This window comes from Molossus molossus, unplaced genomic scaffold (assembly GCF_014108415.1).
Source record: "Molossus molossus isolate mMolMol1 unplaced genomic scaffold, mMolMol1.p scaffold_m16_p_3, whole genome shotgun sequence".
Taxonomy (NCBI): Eukaryota; Metazoa; Chordata; class Mammalia; order Chiroptera; family Molossidae; genus Molossus; species Molossus molossus.
Genome location: NW_023425366.1, coordinates 34,838,133 through 34,857,864, shown reverse-complemented (window position 1 = coordinate 34,857,864; position 19,732 = coordinate 34,838,133). Strand labels below are relative to the sequence as shown.

At 42.1% G+C, this 19,732-nt stretch overlaps 1 protein-coding gene across 1 annotated transcript in view; it reads left to right on the top strand.

Annotated features, from left to right (window-relative positions):
- The window catches only part of ADAMTS16 (ADAM metallopeptidase with thrombospondin type 1 motif 16), a 157,190-nt gene that overhangs the window by 108,641 nt on the left and 28,817 nt on the right, over positions 1-19,732 (top strand). The window contains exon 17 of the mRNA XM_036279668.1: positions 4,611-4,737. Coding sequence (XP_036135561.1) covers positions 4,611-4,737 — 127 coding nt within the window. The remainder of the gene's footprint in view (positions 1-4,610; positions 4,738-19,732) is intronic.

Sequence of the window (19,732 nt, the reverse complement as noted above, 5' to 3'; positions counted from 1 at the left end):
TATCCCTGGGGAGAATCTTATCTTTTGGAAAATACTGGGGCTTCATTAGACATCCAAAGCCAGGAGTCTGTAGACCAGAACTCCCCAGCCTGGTCAGATGGTGCTCAGCTGCCTGAGGGCACTCACTCTGGGATGGTGGGCACTGGGGTGTGCTCTCTCCCCTTGGCTTGCTAAGTGCTGCTGAGCATCTCTCCAATTAAGAGAAGGTGCAGTTGAGCCTTGTCACCTCAGTTTTAATAAGCTAGGACTTGGGCATTCCTGGTCAATCCAGTAAACACCTGGCATGTCATGTTTTATTCATCTGTGTGTTCATATGGACAGTCACCCCAAGGCCTGGGGAACCTGGTCCGTGGGCTCAAAGTGTGCAGCTAACAAGAACACCTAGCCAACAACCCCCTCACCCTGCCTTGGCTTCCTCCTTTACTCATTATCTGACTTAATCACAGTAAAAATGCAGTGAGATGTTGGGTACAATTATCCTCTTGAAACAGGTAACTGGCTGTAGTATGACTGCAAAGATATTTCTTATATACGTTCCCAAGTCAATGCCCAGAATGCCCAGGACCTGGGCACACTTACTGCATCAAAAGGAAAACATGCCTTGCAGATAACAGACTTGAACAGTCTCCCATCTCACCATTCTATAAGCTACTGCTTTGGTTTTTCCCCCTTTCTTTGGCCTTGATTCTTTTCTGTATCAGCTTTACATTTGCAAGCTTTCTCGTTGCTTTGAACCCTTTCTTGGGTTGGAGGAAGGGGCTTTTGTCACCCAGCGCCAGTGTTGCCTGCATCTTCGGCTTGTCTTTGCCATGCTCTTCTCACCTCCTCTGAGCTCAAGGAAGCCCTTCGGCAGCAGGCCGTGGTCCCTCGCCACCCCAAAACAGTGCCACCCACGATTTCCTCAGCTGGGATACTCGCCTTCATGGCTTTATCACACCAGACGTGTATATATGTCCGTTTTGTTATTTGCTGTACTCTTTGTGGTTTGGGTTCTGTGACCGAGATGGAAGGGACTTTGGTGGACATTGGTTCATGACATGTGCTGTTTGTCATTACCTGCTGTGTCCTCAGAGTTTAGCACAGTGCCCTGCACATACCAGGCGTCAAGTATATACTTGTTGAATAAACAAACGCCAGATCTTAGCCACTTACTGATTCATGAGTAGGCAAGGACCACATGTGGGAATGGTGATGGGGGGTCAGCCTGCTGTCACCCTGGAATTTGTGCCCCTCCATGGTGGTGGCTCTTAGACATGACTTTCATCACTGAGAATTCGAGCTCCCTTGCTTCCATGGAAACATAGTTCTAAAAATTGTCCTTGGTCTATGAAGAGTTCTGAAACAGAAAATGTCATGAATCTCTTTCTGTGTCAAATAAAAAGCAAACAAATGTCTACATGTGTATGCAACATTGGACCCAAAGAAGGTGAGCTGTAACACACAATGTGGTGTTTTGGGCCATAATCTCAGGGGCCAAGTCCTGGTCCCAAATCTTAAAAATTCATGATATTATTAGGTACTTAAGCCTTTTACAGCTTAATAAGCCCATCCATAAAACATGGATAATACTGTGACTACTGTATAGGGGTCCTCTAAGGGTTAGATGAGAGAATACCTGTTAAACTCTTGGCACTTTATCGAGGCAAATAAATGTCAGCTTCTTTTCTTTTCTGTTAATGTTATAGCTTTGCCTAAGGAATTAGACAGTTTAGGTTATGAAACTCTTATTTTTAAATTTTTTTTTTTAGACATAGAGAAAGAAGAAGGGGGGCGGGGAGAAACATCTATTTGTTGTTCCACTTGTTTATTGGTTGATTCTTGTTTGTGCCCTGACCGGGGATCAAACCTTGGTATCTCGGGATGACACTCTTCACCATCTGAGCTACCTGGCCAGGGCTGTTATGAAGCAAGAGGGAATTTTGTAATGATCTTGTTATTCTTGTGGCCCCAGGGCAGGGCTGATAAACACATATCTCCCTATTTTGGATTATGCTGTCATCTTGAGAGGCGTGTGTGTTTGTGCACATACGTGCACACACGAATGCACTTGGAGAGGTGTGTGCACATATGTGTGCATGGGTGTCTGTGTGTCCATGAGTGTGATGGCTTGTGTCCTCTGTGGCTGAGTGGTCAAAACATGGCTTGCCTATTTCCTACTGGAACGTGGCAAATTCAACAGCCAAGCAGACAAATTTAAGTCTGGGTAAATCTGAATCCAAGATCTTGAGTATATATATATATGTGTGTGTGTGTGTGTGTGTGTGTGTGTGTGTGTGTGTATATTACATGCATATGGTGAGCTTAAGTCTCCAATTAAGGACCCCAAAAAACCCTTTGAAAAAAGGCATAAACATTACCCAGGAACATGACAGTAATTTCTTTCACTTAATTGTTAGTTTTCACCATTTTTCCTACAGGACAATGTGTTGATAGACCACAGGAAAGCAGGACTTCGGAGAGGAGATGAAGGGAAGTCTTAAGGGAGAACTGAACTGATAGGAGCCACTTAGAAACTAAGGGACAAAATCAGAGATGTGAAAGGAGACATGGGAATGCTCTTAGCCAAGCCTGTGGGTCCAGCTTTTCAGGTCCTAGAGCAAAGAAAAGACTCTCTGATCTCATGGAATTCTTGCTAGCTCTGGATGAATGTGAAAAATGGTTTCTTAAACCTAATCCTGTTCCCATGGAGCCTGGCCTGGGGACACCTGGATGTTGCCTAAGAGTTCAGGTGTGCATGTCCCAGCACAGCTCCCAGAGCAGAGCCTGGTGTGGCGAGGCCGCGACGTCGGGCTGCCTCCCTGCTGCTTCTGCACAGGGGGATTTAATCGGGCCAACCACTCCCTCTGTTTCTTGTGTGGGGGTATGTGCTCATGCTGTGGTGTCCCACACGAGTCGCCAACCCCATCTTTGATCTCCCTGAACCTATATATTAGAGCAAACATTGGGGCTGCAAACTTACCAGAGTGCTTGAAACACTCATTTTCAGTACCATTCTTTTGCTTTGTGAGGTTGAAGTTCTTCTTCAGTGAAAACCAACTTGACCTTCTTGACATAAGTGTTTAGGGACATTCATTATATATGATTTAGATCTTATATGTGAATTAGTTTCTTCATAGAAATCTCTCCTTCCAGATTCTCAGTAGGTTTAAGTAAATTTTCTTATATTACTACAGAAGTATTTCATGACTTTTATCAAATTCATTCTTTTTTAATCCTCACCCAAGGACATGCTCATTGATTTTAGAGAGAATGGATGGGAGAGAAAGTGGGAGAGAGAGAAACGTCCATGTGAGAGAGAAAAATCAATCGGTTGCCTCCCATACACACCCCAACCAAGGATTGAACCTGCAACCTAGGTATGTGTCCTGACCATGAATCGAACCCGCAACCTTTCAGTGTACAGGACAACACTCCAACCAACCGAGCCACACCATTTGGGGCTCAAAATCATTTTTAGTAAGCCATTCTTGATCAATGATTATTAAAATCAGGAATAAATATTTGTAAAATTCACCAAATAACCTTTAAAATACAATTGTTTCAAGTTAGCAGAGAGTTGCATAATTGCACAAAACTGTAAATGTCCCATGTAGCCACCTTTTCATTGTCCCCATGGGCTTAAACCCCAGGCGGTGGGTGTTTTGGGGCTCAGACCCCTGAGCTTCACCTGGCTCTCTGCTTAGACTCTGGACGCTGCTCCTCCTCTTGCCACTTAAGAAAACTGGAAAGAGGCTGTCACTCTGCCCATAGACTTGCCTTATTTCTTTTGACAAAGCAGAGCCAAAATGTCAAACTTGTTTCCAATGCATGTTTGAGAGACTTTTGCTTTTCCTTAAGTAAAGAAGGGTTTGGTTTGAAATGAAATCGAGAGTTTAGGTGGCTGGGCCTGGGGTCGACAACCTGGGGCCTAGGGTTGACAACCTGCGACCTGGCTCTCCTGAACCATCTCTGTGAGCTTTTCCTTTTCAAGCAAACTCAGGATCTGCCTGGCAAGGGGGAGTCCGGTTCAGTGCAGGACATCGTCCTGTCATTCCCCAGCCTGGGCTACAGGAAACAGAGAACAGATGGGCCATACAAATAGTATGACTCCATCAATTTTTCCAAGCAGAGTGATAAAATTATAGTAGCCCTGTGAATTCTCTAGTGATAAAGAGCCCATTGTTATTTTTGTCTGTATTTCTTTCTGGCTTGTTACTGATTATTTCCTATTGCAACCTCTCGAATGGACACATAAGTCTGGCATAGTTAGTATTGTGTTAGTTTTGAGAAGTGACTGGTATTTCAACCACAAAAACACAGAAAAGAAGTAATATGTTTCATCAAAGGTATGTTCGCATAGACTGCAAAACCCATGTTGATTTGAAAGAATTTCAAATGTAGGGGGAAATGCATGTATTTTAGAACTAAAGAAATAAAAATCATTTTTACTAATAAAAACCATGAAGACTGGTCAGAAAAGTAGAATGAGAACAGTTGGCCAGTTGGTCAATAACACAAAGACATGCAAATAAGGTCAAGTTTTTTTCCATGAACTTCATTAGCTCTTCACCTGCCTTTTACCATGGGGCATGTCTGTGAGCCTCTATCATGAATCTCACCCTTTCATACAGGGCAGATGACCACACGAGAAGGCTGCTACAGAGACCTGAAGTTTCAAGTAAACACATCATTCTGCAATCCCAGCACCCGGCCTGTCACAGGGGTGGTGCCTTGCAGAGTATCTGCCTGTCCTCCCAGGTAAGAATCGCCATGTTACGGGAACCAGTTTTGCAAATATACTTGGGGAGTCATAGGAACTCCTGTGTCCAGAGGGTAGAAGCACTGAGTACTGCCACATAAACCCTAAGAGAAAAGAGAAAAAAGTCACAAGGACTGAACAAGTGAAATTAAAAAGTTGTCTGGGAAATTTTATGAATGTCAGTAGAAGTTCTTAAGTAGCATCCTGTTCAATTTTTACTTGAGCCTTCCTTCTGTCAGGGGTGATAGTCTACTGTGGGGATAGTAATGTTTTAGCTCCCAGCCTCCTGTCTCCTGTTTTGTTTTGTTTTTTATATTTTAAGAAATTTATTGGGGTGACATTGGTTAATAAAACTATATAGGTTTCAAGGGTACAATTCTATAATACATCATCTATATGTCGCATTGTGTGTAAAGTAAAAGTCAAGTCTCCTTTGTCACCGTATATTTGACCCTATTTACCTTTTTCTCCCTCCCCACCCCCGCTTCCCTTCTGGTAACCACCATACTTATACTGCTGTCTGTTCTATGAATTTTTGTTTGTTTGTTGTTTTCAGTTTTATATCCCACATAGTAGTAAAATCATATGGTTGTTGATGTTTTCCATCTGACTTTTTCCACTTAGCATGATATTTCCAAGACGCACCCATGTTATCACAAACGGAAGTATTTCATCTTTTCTATAACTTACTGACTGAAACCAGTTCGAAGGACCCATGCACAAGGCTTCCCGGGTGGTAAAGGGAGTGTGGATGACTGTCACGCGCTGCACGCGTGCACATATGTGAGACGGGGTGCAGAACACCTGGCTCTGTCCTTCTGTCATGCCGTCTTCAGCACTGCTGCCCCAGCTGTGTCTAAACAAAGCTTAGTTTTCCTGAGACAGTGGCCTGGGAAGGACCCAACGAGGTAGCCACGGTTCTGCCCTGCTCTCATCAACCATCGTGCCCTTAGTCTCTCTGCTCCTCACTTTCTTCTTTTTGGGGGGATACTTCACACGGGAGTGTGTGAAAGTAATCTTAGTAACAGGTTTGTGAAATGAAGGTCTTACACCACCTAGTGCTTCAGACAGCCGAGGCACTACATACAAACTAGTCTCACGCATCTTCATTTCAAAGACACTCAATCACGGGATTTGGACCCCAGTCTGCTGCACTGACCTCCAGTCCTAAAATGAATGCTCTTCCTGGAAATGGTGACATGACGGAGGGTGAGAGACACTGTCTGCCTCCTTCTCTGACCTGTGTGGTCCCTGGCCACTTGCTCAAGATAGCGATGAGGCCACCTATCAACATTTGAGGTGCTGGGATCTTTCTTCCCACTAGGGCGCTGGGATGGGCATCCCTGGAAAGATCCTGTACGCCCAGCCCACCTGCACCTTCAAGGGCTGGGGACCCACCACTTCACTGAGTCACTGGCCCTGCCTCAGCCAGGGGTCCCCATCTTCCCTCCCAGCTTGTCATCTGGCTGGCAGGATGCCAGAAGAAGAAGTGAGGCAGGTCCCTCTGTTCGCTTCCTCCCCCTCCTCCTCTCACCCCTCCATGGGTTGCAACTGGCCTGGCCTTAGTGGTCCAGCTCTACTCATGTGGGCAAGGGCCACCTGCAAGGTGTGGGGAGTCACAGGATGGAGGAATCCCTGTGACCCCTGGAACATCTTCCTACCAGCTTGGGCTTCCCCCTGAAAGGGACACGCCCCCTCCCGGGTTGTGTGGTCTCTGTTGGTGCAGCTAAGCCATTCTCCTAACTCCTACGTTCCTACCTGTGAGACCTCCGTCCCAACTCTCCATTCTGGCCACCTCTCACACCTCTGGGCATGGCGGCTCATGTGCGCTCACACCCACACTCCAGTTCGTGTGTCTCCCTGGGGCACCAGCATTGCTACCCCTCACTATCCAGGACACTGGTCCCACCCCAGTCCAGAGTCCATGAGTAGTGCTGTCACCCTTCTCTGGACAGCTGGCTTAACCTTTTTCCCCAATTCTTCCACAGAGATCCAACCTGGCTACACCCTGCTTTTCACCCACTCTGCACATAGAGCTCAGTTGCTAAATACTTCCAGGAAATTTACAAGCCTCTGTTCTTACTCAGAAAAGTATGGTCACCAGTGCACGTGGCCACCCCAGGATGGCAGCCAATCCTAACACCCTTGCTCAGTCATTTCCTCCCTCCCAAGACAATGATTTGACATTCCCTCCAGTCTCCTCCAGCACTTCTCCTTCTCCTGATTCCACACGCTGAGCCCACAATCTCAGACCTCAGAGATGGCAATCAGGAAGTGACCACCGCTTCCTCCCACGATCAGCCCACCTGGGGACCTGCCCTCACCCTGCCCTCCTCCTTCAGTGGGCCAACATCTCACTTCTTCCCAGGAGCCTTCCTAGACTGTGTCTCTGGTTCCTCTTTTGTTTCATGTTCCTTTATTTCTTCAAGGAAAGATTTTTAAATGGATGTCGAATTTCTCTTATGCTCTGTTGTAAACATGTGTGTATTTAAAGAGGTACTAATTTTCGCTCTAAGTGACCTGCTCTGCCCATGGCTTTACTCACTGGGCCTTCTCTGCTTCCCCACAGCTTGTCCTTGTGGGTTCGAGGGATCTAGAGCCAGGCATCGCTGTGTTCTTCTATGTCTTGTATTCTATACTTACCTCGTTTGGGTCCAGTGTTATAGGTAAATTCTGGCAAAAGCTCTGTGTGCTGATAGGAAAGGCACAGTTCAGGGCAGAAGGGTCTGTCTGGGAAGTTGAACCTGGTGTATGGGAACAGCAGGTAAAAAACACACTGAGAGCTCACCAGACTCACCCAAGAAACACTCAGAGGCCTCAACTTAACTCTTTGATTTACATGACTCACGTTTTTGAATATGTGCATTTTCTCCTTAAAGAGAAGGCTTTGGAAGAGGATACAAATCCTGGCTGGAAACCTAATGCCAAACTTTCCTCCTGGGAGAATCCTCAGGACAAAGGTGGTTCCTGCCACACCCCAGCCGATTGCAGGGGCTGGAGGACAGGCAGGCCCCGCAGGGTCCTAGGGTACAGGTAGGACAAATATCCTGACTCCCATCTCTCACCTCTGCTTGGAGTGGACGTAGTGGGCCTGGGTGGCCACACAGAGTATGGTACACACTGGGCAGGCTGCACGTGATTACAGGTATGGGCTATGCAGCCACCAACCTGGGTGCAAACCCCCCTTCATCTGCCCATCTCTTACGTAATCAGGGGACATGGAGAATATGCTGAGGGAATCCACATAAATGCTCTTAGCATAGCACATGTACTAAGTGCTCAATAAATCTTGGCTGTTTTAATTTTGCTGTAAAAGGAGAAACAAATTCACATCAGTTACTTATTTAGCCTGTGAAGTGAAACTATCAATGACGAAGCACAGAAAAATGAACCTACATTATATATATTAATCCTTGTGGAGTTTTGTTTTAACAATTGAATTGGGAAAATAGATCTTAATTTAAAAAGTTGCTTTGTTTTCCTCTGAGATGTGAGATACATTTCTCTCTTGCCCAGAATACTGACAATTTTTTGTTCCTGATTAAGTGGGCAGAAAGCCCCAGTTTTATTTTTCTGAACATGAGAGCGTGTTTTTCTTATTAGAGCCTGTCTCCGATGGGGTGTGGGGGTGCTCTCCAAGCCCTGGTGTCCTGTGGTAACCCTCCCGTGGCCTCACAAAGCCAGAGTGACTGCAAGGGCTCATTCTCTCACATCTCGCTCAGCGGACTAAATGGCAGGATGCAGTGGGGTACAATGTGGTGTTTCATGTTCAATTTCTAGGAAAGTCCCAAAAGGACAGGAGAGTGGGATCTTTAAAACACCTTAATCCACAGCCCTCCCATTTGCAATTTAAATGAAAAAGGGAAAAAAAAAAAAAACTGCTCTGCTGGTTCGAACCTCCTGTGTCAGCATCCAAATGGCATGCCTGGGCAGTGTCTTAAGGCTCCCTAGTTGGAGTACTGTCAAACTCCTGGGTCATTAGCAGGATGGGGATCCCAGGTTGTAAATCTCTACAGGGGGCAGAGTACTAGGAGTCCAGGCGTCTCCTTGCTGGAGGAAGATGATCTTAAAATGTCTGGTTGGCTCCAGCCAGCAGGAGTATCATGGCTAAGTGACAGGGCTTAGGCAATTCCCAGCTGCTCCTCCGGAAGGAGCTGAGCGGACACACAGCCTCTGGTCTCCCTCCTTGCACCAGGCAAGGCTGGCCCTGCAGTGGCCTTGGAACAGACCAGCAGTGCGCAGCAACCCCCGCCCATAGCTCAGCTGCCTCTGTCTTCATTTCAGCGTGAATCAGGCATTTTTATCGCTTGCTTTTGAAACATGAACTATAAATCACACATATATTTATTTCCTTTCTGTTTCTCAGTTTATCTAAGTGGAGTGGCTCTCCATGTCATTTATCTTAACAAGCTAGTTTTCAGAGCATAAACCCACAGTATGTGTGCTTTCCTGGACAATGGCTTGAAGATTCAAGAGGAAATACTTTCCAGATGGTAAAAGGATACTTTTCCCTTCCCCGCAGTATTCTTCGAGGAATGCAGAAGAAAGATGAAAAATATTATAATCAAATGCCTCATTTTCTTATTTTAGCAATCTGTACAAAGGTGTCTATCTCTGTAATCCTCTGCACGTGATCTGTGGATGGTCATATTATTGTTGCCTCTACTGTGGTGACTCCGTACCAACCCGTTAGCAGAATGGTTTCTTTTGCAATCAAGATAACTAGGTCAGTGACTACATTCATTGGGTTGCATGCTGTAGAAATGGAAAATAAGATCCAACAGGGTAATTTATTACTGATGCTCTCCTTATGACAACACTTCTAATGATAGGAAAGGGGCAGTCATTTCGTGTGTGTCTCATCTCTTTTCGATATCACCCATGAAAATATGACCACCCAGGGGTATATAGGCCACCAAAGGAATGAAAAGAACCCTGATCATGAAGGTGGTATGGAAGGGTTTAACTCATGGGAATGCCAAAAAAGGGAGCGTTTCATTTCATTCAATTATCTGAGTAACTGAGAATAAACTAGCAGCAGCACCTGCTTCCTGGGTCTGGCGCCTGGACTACCTGGGGCTCCGCGCTCAGAAGGGTCCCCACTTGGTTTCATTCTCTACTGTCGCCACCTTGAAACGTCTGAGGACTTTTCATTTTGCACTGGATTGCACAGATTACATAACCGTTCCTACCCAGCAGCCCCTCTTCTATTTTGGAACTGTTTTCTGGGATATTTGGGAATTGTATTAGACTGTTCCTTCTTTAGTATATCAGTTTTACCTCGCACTAAAATTTGGAATGCTGCAGAGTGGATGTGAAGGGTGTGTGCTACTGGGTGCCCTTCTTTTTCTTCCACTTATGGGATGAGTGCCAGTGTTGGTGACTTCAGAAAATGCACAGACAGATGAAGTCACTGGGAAAAGGCTTTACAGAATGCGTGCAGACGTGTTCTCTGGGCTCCAACACTCCCCTGCCCTGTTGTTTAGGGAGAGAGGCCACCTGTACCAGGTACCTGACCCTGTATCTCATGCCCAGAGAAGTCGCCTCCCTCAGGGCAACTTTGTTGTTCTTAGATGACTTGTCCTTTCTCCACTGTATCCCCACTGAAGAGGCATCTAACCTCTGTTTAATCAGGGAAAGCAGAATTGTTACATCTCTGTAATTGACATTCTCTTTAGAGAGAGGTTCAGTGAAAGTGTGAAGTCACCAGTTCAGGTATGAGGATCGTGACTTGAAACTATATAATCACCTGGGTGTGACAATATCTCAGTACAAAGATAATGTCTTACTGTATCTCCCCTGGGAAAGAGGTCACTTAACACCAAAACAAGGAGTTTAAAATGCATTCAGGCTGGTAACAACATGAGTTAAAATACATTTCTAATGAAAGTCCAGTTACAAATACAAACAGAATTATCCATAAGCAAGACTGATGTGGCTTATTTCCTCAGTCACTCAAGTATCAATGTAGAAACCACTGCAATCGGTGGGGATATAAAGTTAACCAGCTCATGTACGCATGAACAATGGACATGGACAACAAAGCTGGGGACAGGGCAGGGAGGGAGGGGAAGGGAGTAATCAGTGGGGGGAAAAGGAGAAACATCTGTAACAAAAATAAATTAATTAATTTAAAAAAAAGAAGTATAAAAGAAAAAAAAGTTAACCAGCTTTCTAGATTGGGATTTGTCTTTACATCTAAAATCTGCCCTAGGTAATTCTGTAAAATCTTTTGTATTGAGGGGGGTTCTGGCTGCTTGTTTGTTTTTCATTCATTTGTTTTGTTTTGGTGCATGTGTATGTGTCTGAATTGTTTCTGTTCTTTATTTGTTTATCTATCTGAGCAAAGGCAGAAAGACACCTTGGGAATACAGCTGTTTTTGAGAGAATATACCTGGTTATGTAGGTAAATTAATACCCAAAGTTTTCATAAGAGTTTTATATTCTCTTCTCCAGGTTTCATATGACTGACTCTGAAATTTACCAAGACACCCCGACCACTCAACACAACTGTCCTCTAATAATACACTCCATGGCTATGCTTCAACTATTTTGAAATAAAAATTTAAAAAAACCTACAGATTGATAGATATAATATGTAGATGACAGAAAGATGATAGATAATTAGATCATTGAAAGATGGGTAAACAAATAACTGGAGGGATGGATGTTTAGATGATGGACAGATCGATGAATAGATTTTACTACAAATCTATGTCTACAGCCATATATTCCCTGCAAGTATATTAATCAGTGCTTCTGTATATATTTGTTGAAAACTGGAAGCTTCACTCAAAAGCAAGACTTTGGGAGAAGAACACAAGATATTGTTTTTAGATAAAATTAGGCAGGATTACTTTACTCTCCAATCTGTAAATTACTTAGAATTTGCATGGTTTTATGTTTCCAAATGTATGGCAGTATTGGGGTAATGTTTTTGTTACTTCAGATGTTAATACATTAAGATCAAAGAAATAATTAAAATTGTATCTTTTTTTTTTTTTTTTAAGTTTTAGACTTTCTTTATGGCTTAAGAATGGGAGTTTTTAAACTATTTCCTATGGGACAGAAGGAATGTGTATGCCATGTTGGAATAGGGTTATTTATATGACAATTAGAACAAGTTTCTTAGTTATTTATTTAATATGTTCTGACTTTTTGTCTGTCTTGTATTTGTGTTTCTAAAAGAAGAGCTTTTAGATCTCACATTATGATTATTTTTAAATTTCTCCTATTTTATTTTATAATTAACATTAAAATATCCCTTTATATTGGTGGGTAGGGTTGCAGCTTCTGCATGAAGTACTCTTTATTATTAAATAATAACTATCCTTATCCCTAATGTTGCATTCCAACTCATGCTTTAATTTTTCTAAAGTTAACATTACGGCGCAGGGTTCCATTTACTTAGTTTTGGCCTGCCTTACATTTCTTCCTTCTCTTTACTCCTGAATCTGTATTATTAGGTTTTCCTCACCTTGAATTAACACATTAGCCTTTTCTCTGTTGGAGTTTGATTTGATCAAATCAGGAAGGGAGGGCCTGCTGCTGGTCCGCTCACGTTCACAGGTGGGTGGTGCAGTCATCTGTGCGCCTCTGGAAATGATGGGGAGCAGGATAGAGGGAGAAGATATGGCAGACATGAGGGTCAGCCCTTGGAGGGAGCAGGGCAGGATGGGGAGAGGAGGTCCCCTTACTTGTTTTCTTTTCATAGTAACAGAAGCAAAGTCATCCCCTAGAGTGAGAGGGAGGGCCAGGTGCTGCTGTGATGTGGAAGGAGAAAGTGAGGTAGGGCAGAGACCTGACCAGGAAGCAGCCATCCCCTACTGTGGGAGGCCACTCCAGGGCACCCAGTGTCTGGGCACAGAGTTCACCTCACACTACACCTGTCTAGAAGCACCTAGAAGCCTGTGGCTCTGCCCACAGAAGATCTCCTAGGCCCATGACTGCTGGAGAACTTTGGAGAAACTCTTGGGAGTACTGGACGAGGAAGCACTTTGTCTGCACTGAAAGCCAATCGTCCTAAGGACACGTGTTTCCGGAAACACACCTTTAAAAACCAGGGAACCAGGTGATGCATGCAGTGGACTGAAACCTATCAGCAATGTGTCATTTCAGGCCAGTTTTCCTGGTTGATTTTCATATTGTATCTTTAAGAGGGCAAGACGAAGGGAAAGGAAAGAAGTGGGTCAAGTATAGCGTGGCTGTTTGAACGTTAACCGAATATTGAACAAGCATTTTTAATCATTCTGTCAGTTTGAAATTGCTTATTTATATACTCAGTAACCTTGAAAGAGCTTAAGCTTAAGAGGGAAACCAAACTAATTGACTTCCAAACTTGAGACAGGAATTTAATAATTTATTATGCCATTCACCTTAGCATTTGTTTAAGAATTCAGGTTAGGTTTGGTTGACATGTTGATGTGTAGTCATTCCCATTTCACCTGTAAGCCATGATCTTGCCAAGCATCTCCACCAGTTGTAGAGACTGGAGAATCTCCCTTTCGAGAGTTGTTAAGGCCTAAAAGGAAAACAAGGCTTATGAATTAATTTTATCATGTGGCAATGAGATTTTTTGACAGGTCTGAATACAATTATTATATCTTAGAATTTTCTTTTTTTCCCCCTAGGGTTTCTGCTTGAGCAGTCTTTATTTTCTTTGTGACGTTTCCAATAAATGTCACGTATCTTTCATTGCATTTTTTATAAGCATGAATAGATTTTTAAACAATATTTCCAGAACCAAAGAGATCCTCCAAGTAAGTTGTTTAGATACATTACATTTTCAATTAAAACACCACTTTCAAGACAAGACTTCATTTCAATGAAGAAATAGTGTTGCAAAATATAAAATATAACCACATGAACACATAAAACATTTTTATGTGCAATTTGATTTGTTTTCCTACAGGTTCCATATAAGTTCAGGGCAAAATGACCTGAAACAGAAAACAAATTCTTAATGTGCTTCTGACTGTGGTCACCAGGAATGCAATCATCACAAAGGACAGACCACAGTCTCCTACAATATTTACATTTGTCTGGATCCAATGTAAGATGGGAATCCATGCAAAAATTCCACCACCAGCTACCATGTTACTGCGGCCTTATTACACTTTTATGTCAAACAAAAAATTCCAACAATAAGGGATTTTTAATTTTTGATGCATTATCACATATATTCTTAATTTAAAAAAAAAAAAAAAAAACACAAAAGAGAAAAATCCATTTAAATTCTCAAAATTCAACATTTAAATTAAACCTAGGTTTTTGCTTCAGACATCTATTATTTTCATTGATTTTTATTTTATCTAGTAACAACAACATAATTTAAGAAGGCATATCATACTTTAAAGTTCACTATGAGATCCCTAGCCGGTGTTGCTCAGTGGTTGAGCGTCGACCCATGCACCAAGAGGTTGCTGGTTTGATTCCTGGTCAGGGCACATGCCCAGGTTGTGGGACAAATCCTCAGTAGGGGTCATGCAGGAGGTGGCCAATGGATGTTCTCTCTCATCGATGTTTCTGTCTCTCTCTCTCCCTTTCTTTCTCTCTAAAATCAATAAAGAATAAATAAATAAATAAATAAATAAATAAATAAATAAATAAATAAATAAAAAGTTCACTACGAGAAATCGTCATCCCTGGCTAAGTAAGATACACTGATTCTGTCTTCTTATATAAGAATTTTGTTTTTCTGGAAGTAAATTGTATGAATTTTCTCTCCTTAAATTTGTCTACATAAAACTATACACACACACACACACACACACACATGCATACACACATATATATAGTGTATTGGTTCATTTGACCAATATAGATTGAATGTTCCCTGTGTGTCAGGCATTTGGTACACATTAGTGAGTGAACAAAGGTCCCTGTCCTTAAGGAGCTTATTGGGGGAGAGACACAGTCAGCAATAGCATAACATATTTATAAATGATGGCATATTTTGGAAGGTGTTAAGAGCGCAGGAGGTGCAGAGTGTGGGTGCCCCTCATAGGGGAGGTGCTGTAGAACAGGACAAGGAGGAGGTGAGGACACCACAGACTTCTCACAGCATTCCCCATACAGTCAGACATGTCAGAGAACCTCTCAGTTGGTTTTTCCCCTGGGGAACCCAGCCCTGGGGCCACCATTCTTGTGCCAGCCTGAACCTGTCATGCTGGAACTCCCCTTGTTTCTCTGTGATGTGGAATAGTGTTTCCTGATGCCAGCCCACGGCCTGTCTTGGTTTACACCACGTTCGGGGAACAGCCTCTTTGCACTGTCTGAGAAAGTTTCCTGGAGTTGAACTTTCTCAGCTTTACCGGTGACAGAGAGTCTGAGAACAGAGTTCAGGGGGAGAATTCACTCTCCCTTGGAGTTTTATGGGCATGACATCATTGACTTCCATCTCCTGTGCCTGCCAAGGAGTCTACTGCTATTCTGATTACGTTTCCCTCCTCTTTTTCTGGAAGGCTTAGGGTCTTTTATTTATTCCTGGGTTGCTCATGTGCTTTAATCTCTTGTACCTTCATTCATTTTCTGAGTCCATATGGGCTCTTTTAATATGGGGAGAAAAGGTTTTAATACAATTCCCCTTCATTCTTTATATTCTTGCCTCCTGAATTCTTAATACATTAGATTCATGTTTTAATGTTCTTGTTTTCTATTCGAATTCCATCATTCTATTTTTTTTGCTTTGGGGGACTTTTAAAAATTTTATCTTACAGATTTCCAGCTCTTTGTTTTGTTTATATTTTTAACACCTGACAACATTTGTTTCCTTATTTTTGTGGTCTTTGATTGTAAGTTTTCTTTTAAAGCATCCTGCTCCTTTCTGTTTCCTTTGAAAATCCTATTGTTGTTCTTTTATTTCTCTTTTTCTTTCCTTTTCTCTCTTCTCTCTCCCTCCTTTCCTCACCACCACCACCCCCCCGCCCCCACCTTCTTCCTCTTACCTGCAGAGCTATGTCCTTGATTTTCCTTTTTCTAATGGTTGGTGGGCTTTCCTGTTGTCTTTCATGCTCAGATCTTCTTCCAGTGCCTACCTAGTAATCCTTGTCTAGCCAGGCATGTCGAGTCTGAGGCACCAGATACTGACTAGACGGTTCTGTGCTGAGACAGCCTCCTCCCACTGCTCAGTCACCTCCAAATTCACTCCCCCAGGATCATCCATTTCTCCAGAGAAGGGTCCTGACATCAGAGGTGTGTGTTCTTAGGGTAAGCTAGCACGTGTACCCAGCTCTCTGGAGCAGAGCAGGAAGGTGTCTGGGGCTGGTGGAGTCTCAGAGCTTCCCTGTCTAACACCATTTCAGTCTCTGACATCCAAGTGAGTCTCTCCAGTGGGAAAAACTCCTTCTTGGCCTCCATTAAAGTTGGGGAAGGCACCAGAGGTAAAAATGTATACTCAATCCACTGTGTTTCACGAAAGGCTTCTATTGTGGTTGTTTGGAGAGACATTGACTGATCATAAAATATTGAAAATGTGGACAATGCTGGGACATTATTACAATCATTAGCAGTAATAAAGTGAAGCTAAGGCAATTGAAAAAGGGAGAAGATTTATTGGAAATGTTTACACAAGTTTATGGTTAAATTTGTTTTGTTAAGAAAAGGAAGTAAGTTACCACCAGGGCTATTAACTAATCCCAGATGACCTAGATTGTCCTGGTTTTAAAACTACATATCCCATGTCTGAGGAACCCTGTGAGTAGTCCCAGACCAACCAAAGAAGTTGGTCACCCTGCCCTCTCTCTCCTTCTATGACATTAAGACAAATGGAATTATAGTAGAAAATGTTTGTCTAGTTATTCCTCTCATAACTAGTGATATTCACCATCAGATCCTAAAGTCACTTTGAATGGAAAAGTAGAAATGTCCAGGGGATTCATGTACAGTGTCAGTTCAGGAACGTTAATAATTAGAGGGAATGCCCGGCCGGTGAGGTTCAGTGGTTGGGCATCGACCCATGTACCAAGAGGTCACCAGTTCAATTCCTGGTCAGGGCACATGCCCAAGTTGTGAACCCAATCTCCCCAACTGTTGGGGGCATGCAGGAGGTGGCCAATCGATGTTCCCTCTCATTCATATTTCTATCTCCCTCCCTCTTCCTTCCTCACCAAAAATCAATAAAGAAAATAATAATAATAATAATTAGAGGGAGTTACATGGAGCCAATGAGGCTGAAGCTTTAAAGCTCCTCTAATTTTAAGTTCCTTTGAATTTACTATTCTTAGAGGGGCTGTCCTAAATTATGAAAGTTCCACCCAAATTACATCATCTACCCCAATGATGGTGATGATGACAGTGATAAAATAATAGTAGCTGGCATTAATCTAATGCTTGCCAAAAAGAGGGATGAACTCATTTAGTCCTAACCACAACCCAGTTAAGTAGATACTGTTATTATCTCCATGGAATGGATGAGGAGACTGAGGTGCATGGCCATTGGAGAGTGCATAATGAGGAAATTATCAAGGAAATGCTTAAACCATCTAAAGACAGTTGTGTAAATTATGTATGTAAATGAATCGATATGAAAATATATTTCACAGCTCTTTATCTTTACTTTATTTACATATATATGCATCTATGTGTGTATGCATGTGCATGTGTGTGCCTATGTGTGCATGTGTATTAAGAAAGTTTATACATATAATAAATAGCCTTAAGCCCATAGGACACTTACCTCAGGATCTGAAGCTACAGAACCTCAGTGAATATTCCTTTGATCAAGAATAACAGATCTCTTATCCTTTGAGATGACATGGAAGGACCTGGAGAGTATTATGCTAAGCAAAACAAGCCGAGCAGAGAAAGACAAATATCACGTGATCTCACTTATTTGTGGAATATAATGAACATAACAGTGAGGAACAGAGTAGACCCAGAGACATGGAAGTAAGGTACAGACTGACAGTCCTCAGAAGAGGGGGTGTTGGGAGGGAAGAGATAAACCACAGAACTCATATGCATGTATGCATAACCAGTGGACATAGACAACAAAGCTGGGAATGGGGCGGGGGGGGGGGGATGGAGAGGAGGGTGTCAATGGGGGGAAAAGGAGAAACATCTGTAACAAAAACAAATTAATAAAAATAAATAAATTTAAAAAAACAAAAACAAAAAAAAACAGCCTTGCCCAGCCAGTGTTGCTCAGTGGACTGAGAGGTCCTGGTTCTATTCCTGATTGAGGCACATGCCCAGGTTGTGGGCTCAATATCAGTAGGGGGCATGCAGGGGGCAGCAGTTGGATGTTTCTCTCTCTCCCTTCCTCTCTCTCTAAAAAATCAATAAAAACATATTTAAAAAATAAAAAAGAACAACAACCTTATCTAGACAGGTCCATGGGCTCTATAGGCAAAAGATGAAAACTCACAGGAGACAAGGGGCAGCATAGATGTTGCTGAGTGTGGACTAAAGTTCTGTGTGTTAATGTGAGTGACATCATGTAAGCCCCATAAGTCAATGGACACTGGAACCAGGACACATCTCCATCATTCAAACAAGTGAGCACTTATGTTATTAAATTTGTGAAGAAAAGGAAAAGCAGATCTCATTCTACAGCCTAAAATGAATGAGACCTGAGATGTATGAGTAATCACACCATCCTTGCATTCCTGCTATGAACTCCAGTTGATAGCTGTGTGTTTCATTGTTGTTGTTAATCCTCACCCAAGGATATTGTATATTTTTTTCATTGATTTTTAGATAGAGTGGAAGGTAGGAAAGGAAAGAGAGAGAGAGAGAGAGAGATTGATTGGTTACCTCCCATACAACCCCGACTGGGACTGAGGATCAAACCTGCAACCTCGGCATATGCCCTTGACTGGGCATAGAAAATGTGACTTTTTGGTCTGTAGACTGTCGCTGTAACCACTCAGCCAAACCAGCCAGGGCAATCACTGTGTATTCTTTGATGTACTAGTGGCTTTATTTAGATAGCATTTTTTTTATGATTTGTATACATTTCCATAGGATTGGTCTGTGATTTTGTGTGCTATCTTTAACAGATAAGTCTTATATTAATTCTTATATCTAAGTTTTCTTGCTATTTTTAATTATTTAATGTGTCTCTGTTATAACTTTCTAACTTTTGATTTATGCTTTTCTCCTCTTTTTTACAGTATATTTCTAATTCTAGTTTAGTTATTTATACAATTCTAAATAATATGCTTAAGCTACTCTTTTATGACTTATCAGCTTCACATATTAAAGCTATAAAAACCCTATTGAACAAAATAGGCACATTTCTATTCCTTTTATTCTCTACTTCTCACACTTCAGTTCAGGCCCCAACCTTGTCATAAATTCTTGCAGGTTTCTCATTTTAATTTACTTTAAAATAATAATAATGATAACCATCATCATCTATTATATACCTGTATTCTTTAAATAATGATAGCATGTTAATTCTGTGTTGTAATCTTTACTAATCTTATACAGTTCTAATTATCTAGGTAAATAGATCCAGAGACTTTGTCAGTCTTTATACAATAGCATTATCCTTCTTCAGTTCAATAGTTTGAATACCCTCCACCATCACCCCACTACCCCCATCTATAGGAATATGTCTTGAGATTTTTAAAGAAGGATCTCCTAACTCCTTGCATATCTGGGAATGTCATTCTGTTGTTTCTCTTCTCATTCCCGTTAATGTCATCCTGTTATCTTATCTCTTTCTTGATGTCTTGCTTCATGGAATTTTTACTTTCTTTTAATTATTCTGACAGTGTAATCTATTTTGTAAAATTTTATTTGATAAGAGTATGTCTTCTTCTAGAATATTTTATTTTCTTCATCTTTTTTTTTTAATGCTATATACCTTTTTCACATGTGCCTTTTGTTTGGGGGAGGGTTTTTCTATAATCTTCACATAGGTTACGTTTAAGGTCCCTTCTTCCCATCTCAAATGCTTCTTCCCTGGACATTTGCATATAATCCTTTTATAGACCTTAATTGAGCTGTTCTCCTTCCTCCTGATCTTATTCCTGTAGTGTGCTTTTT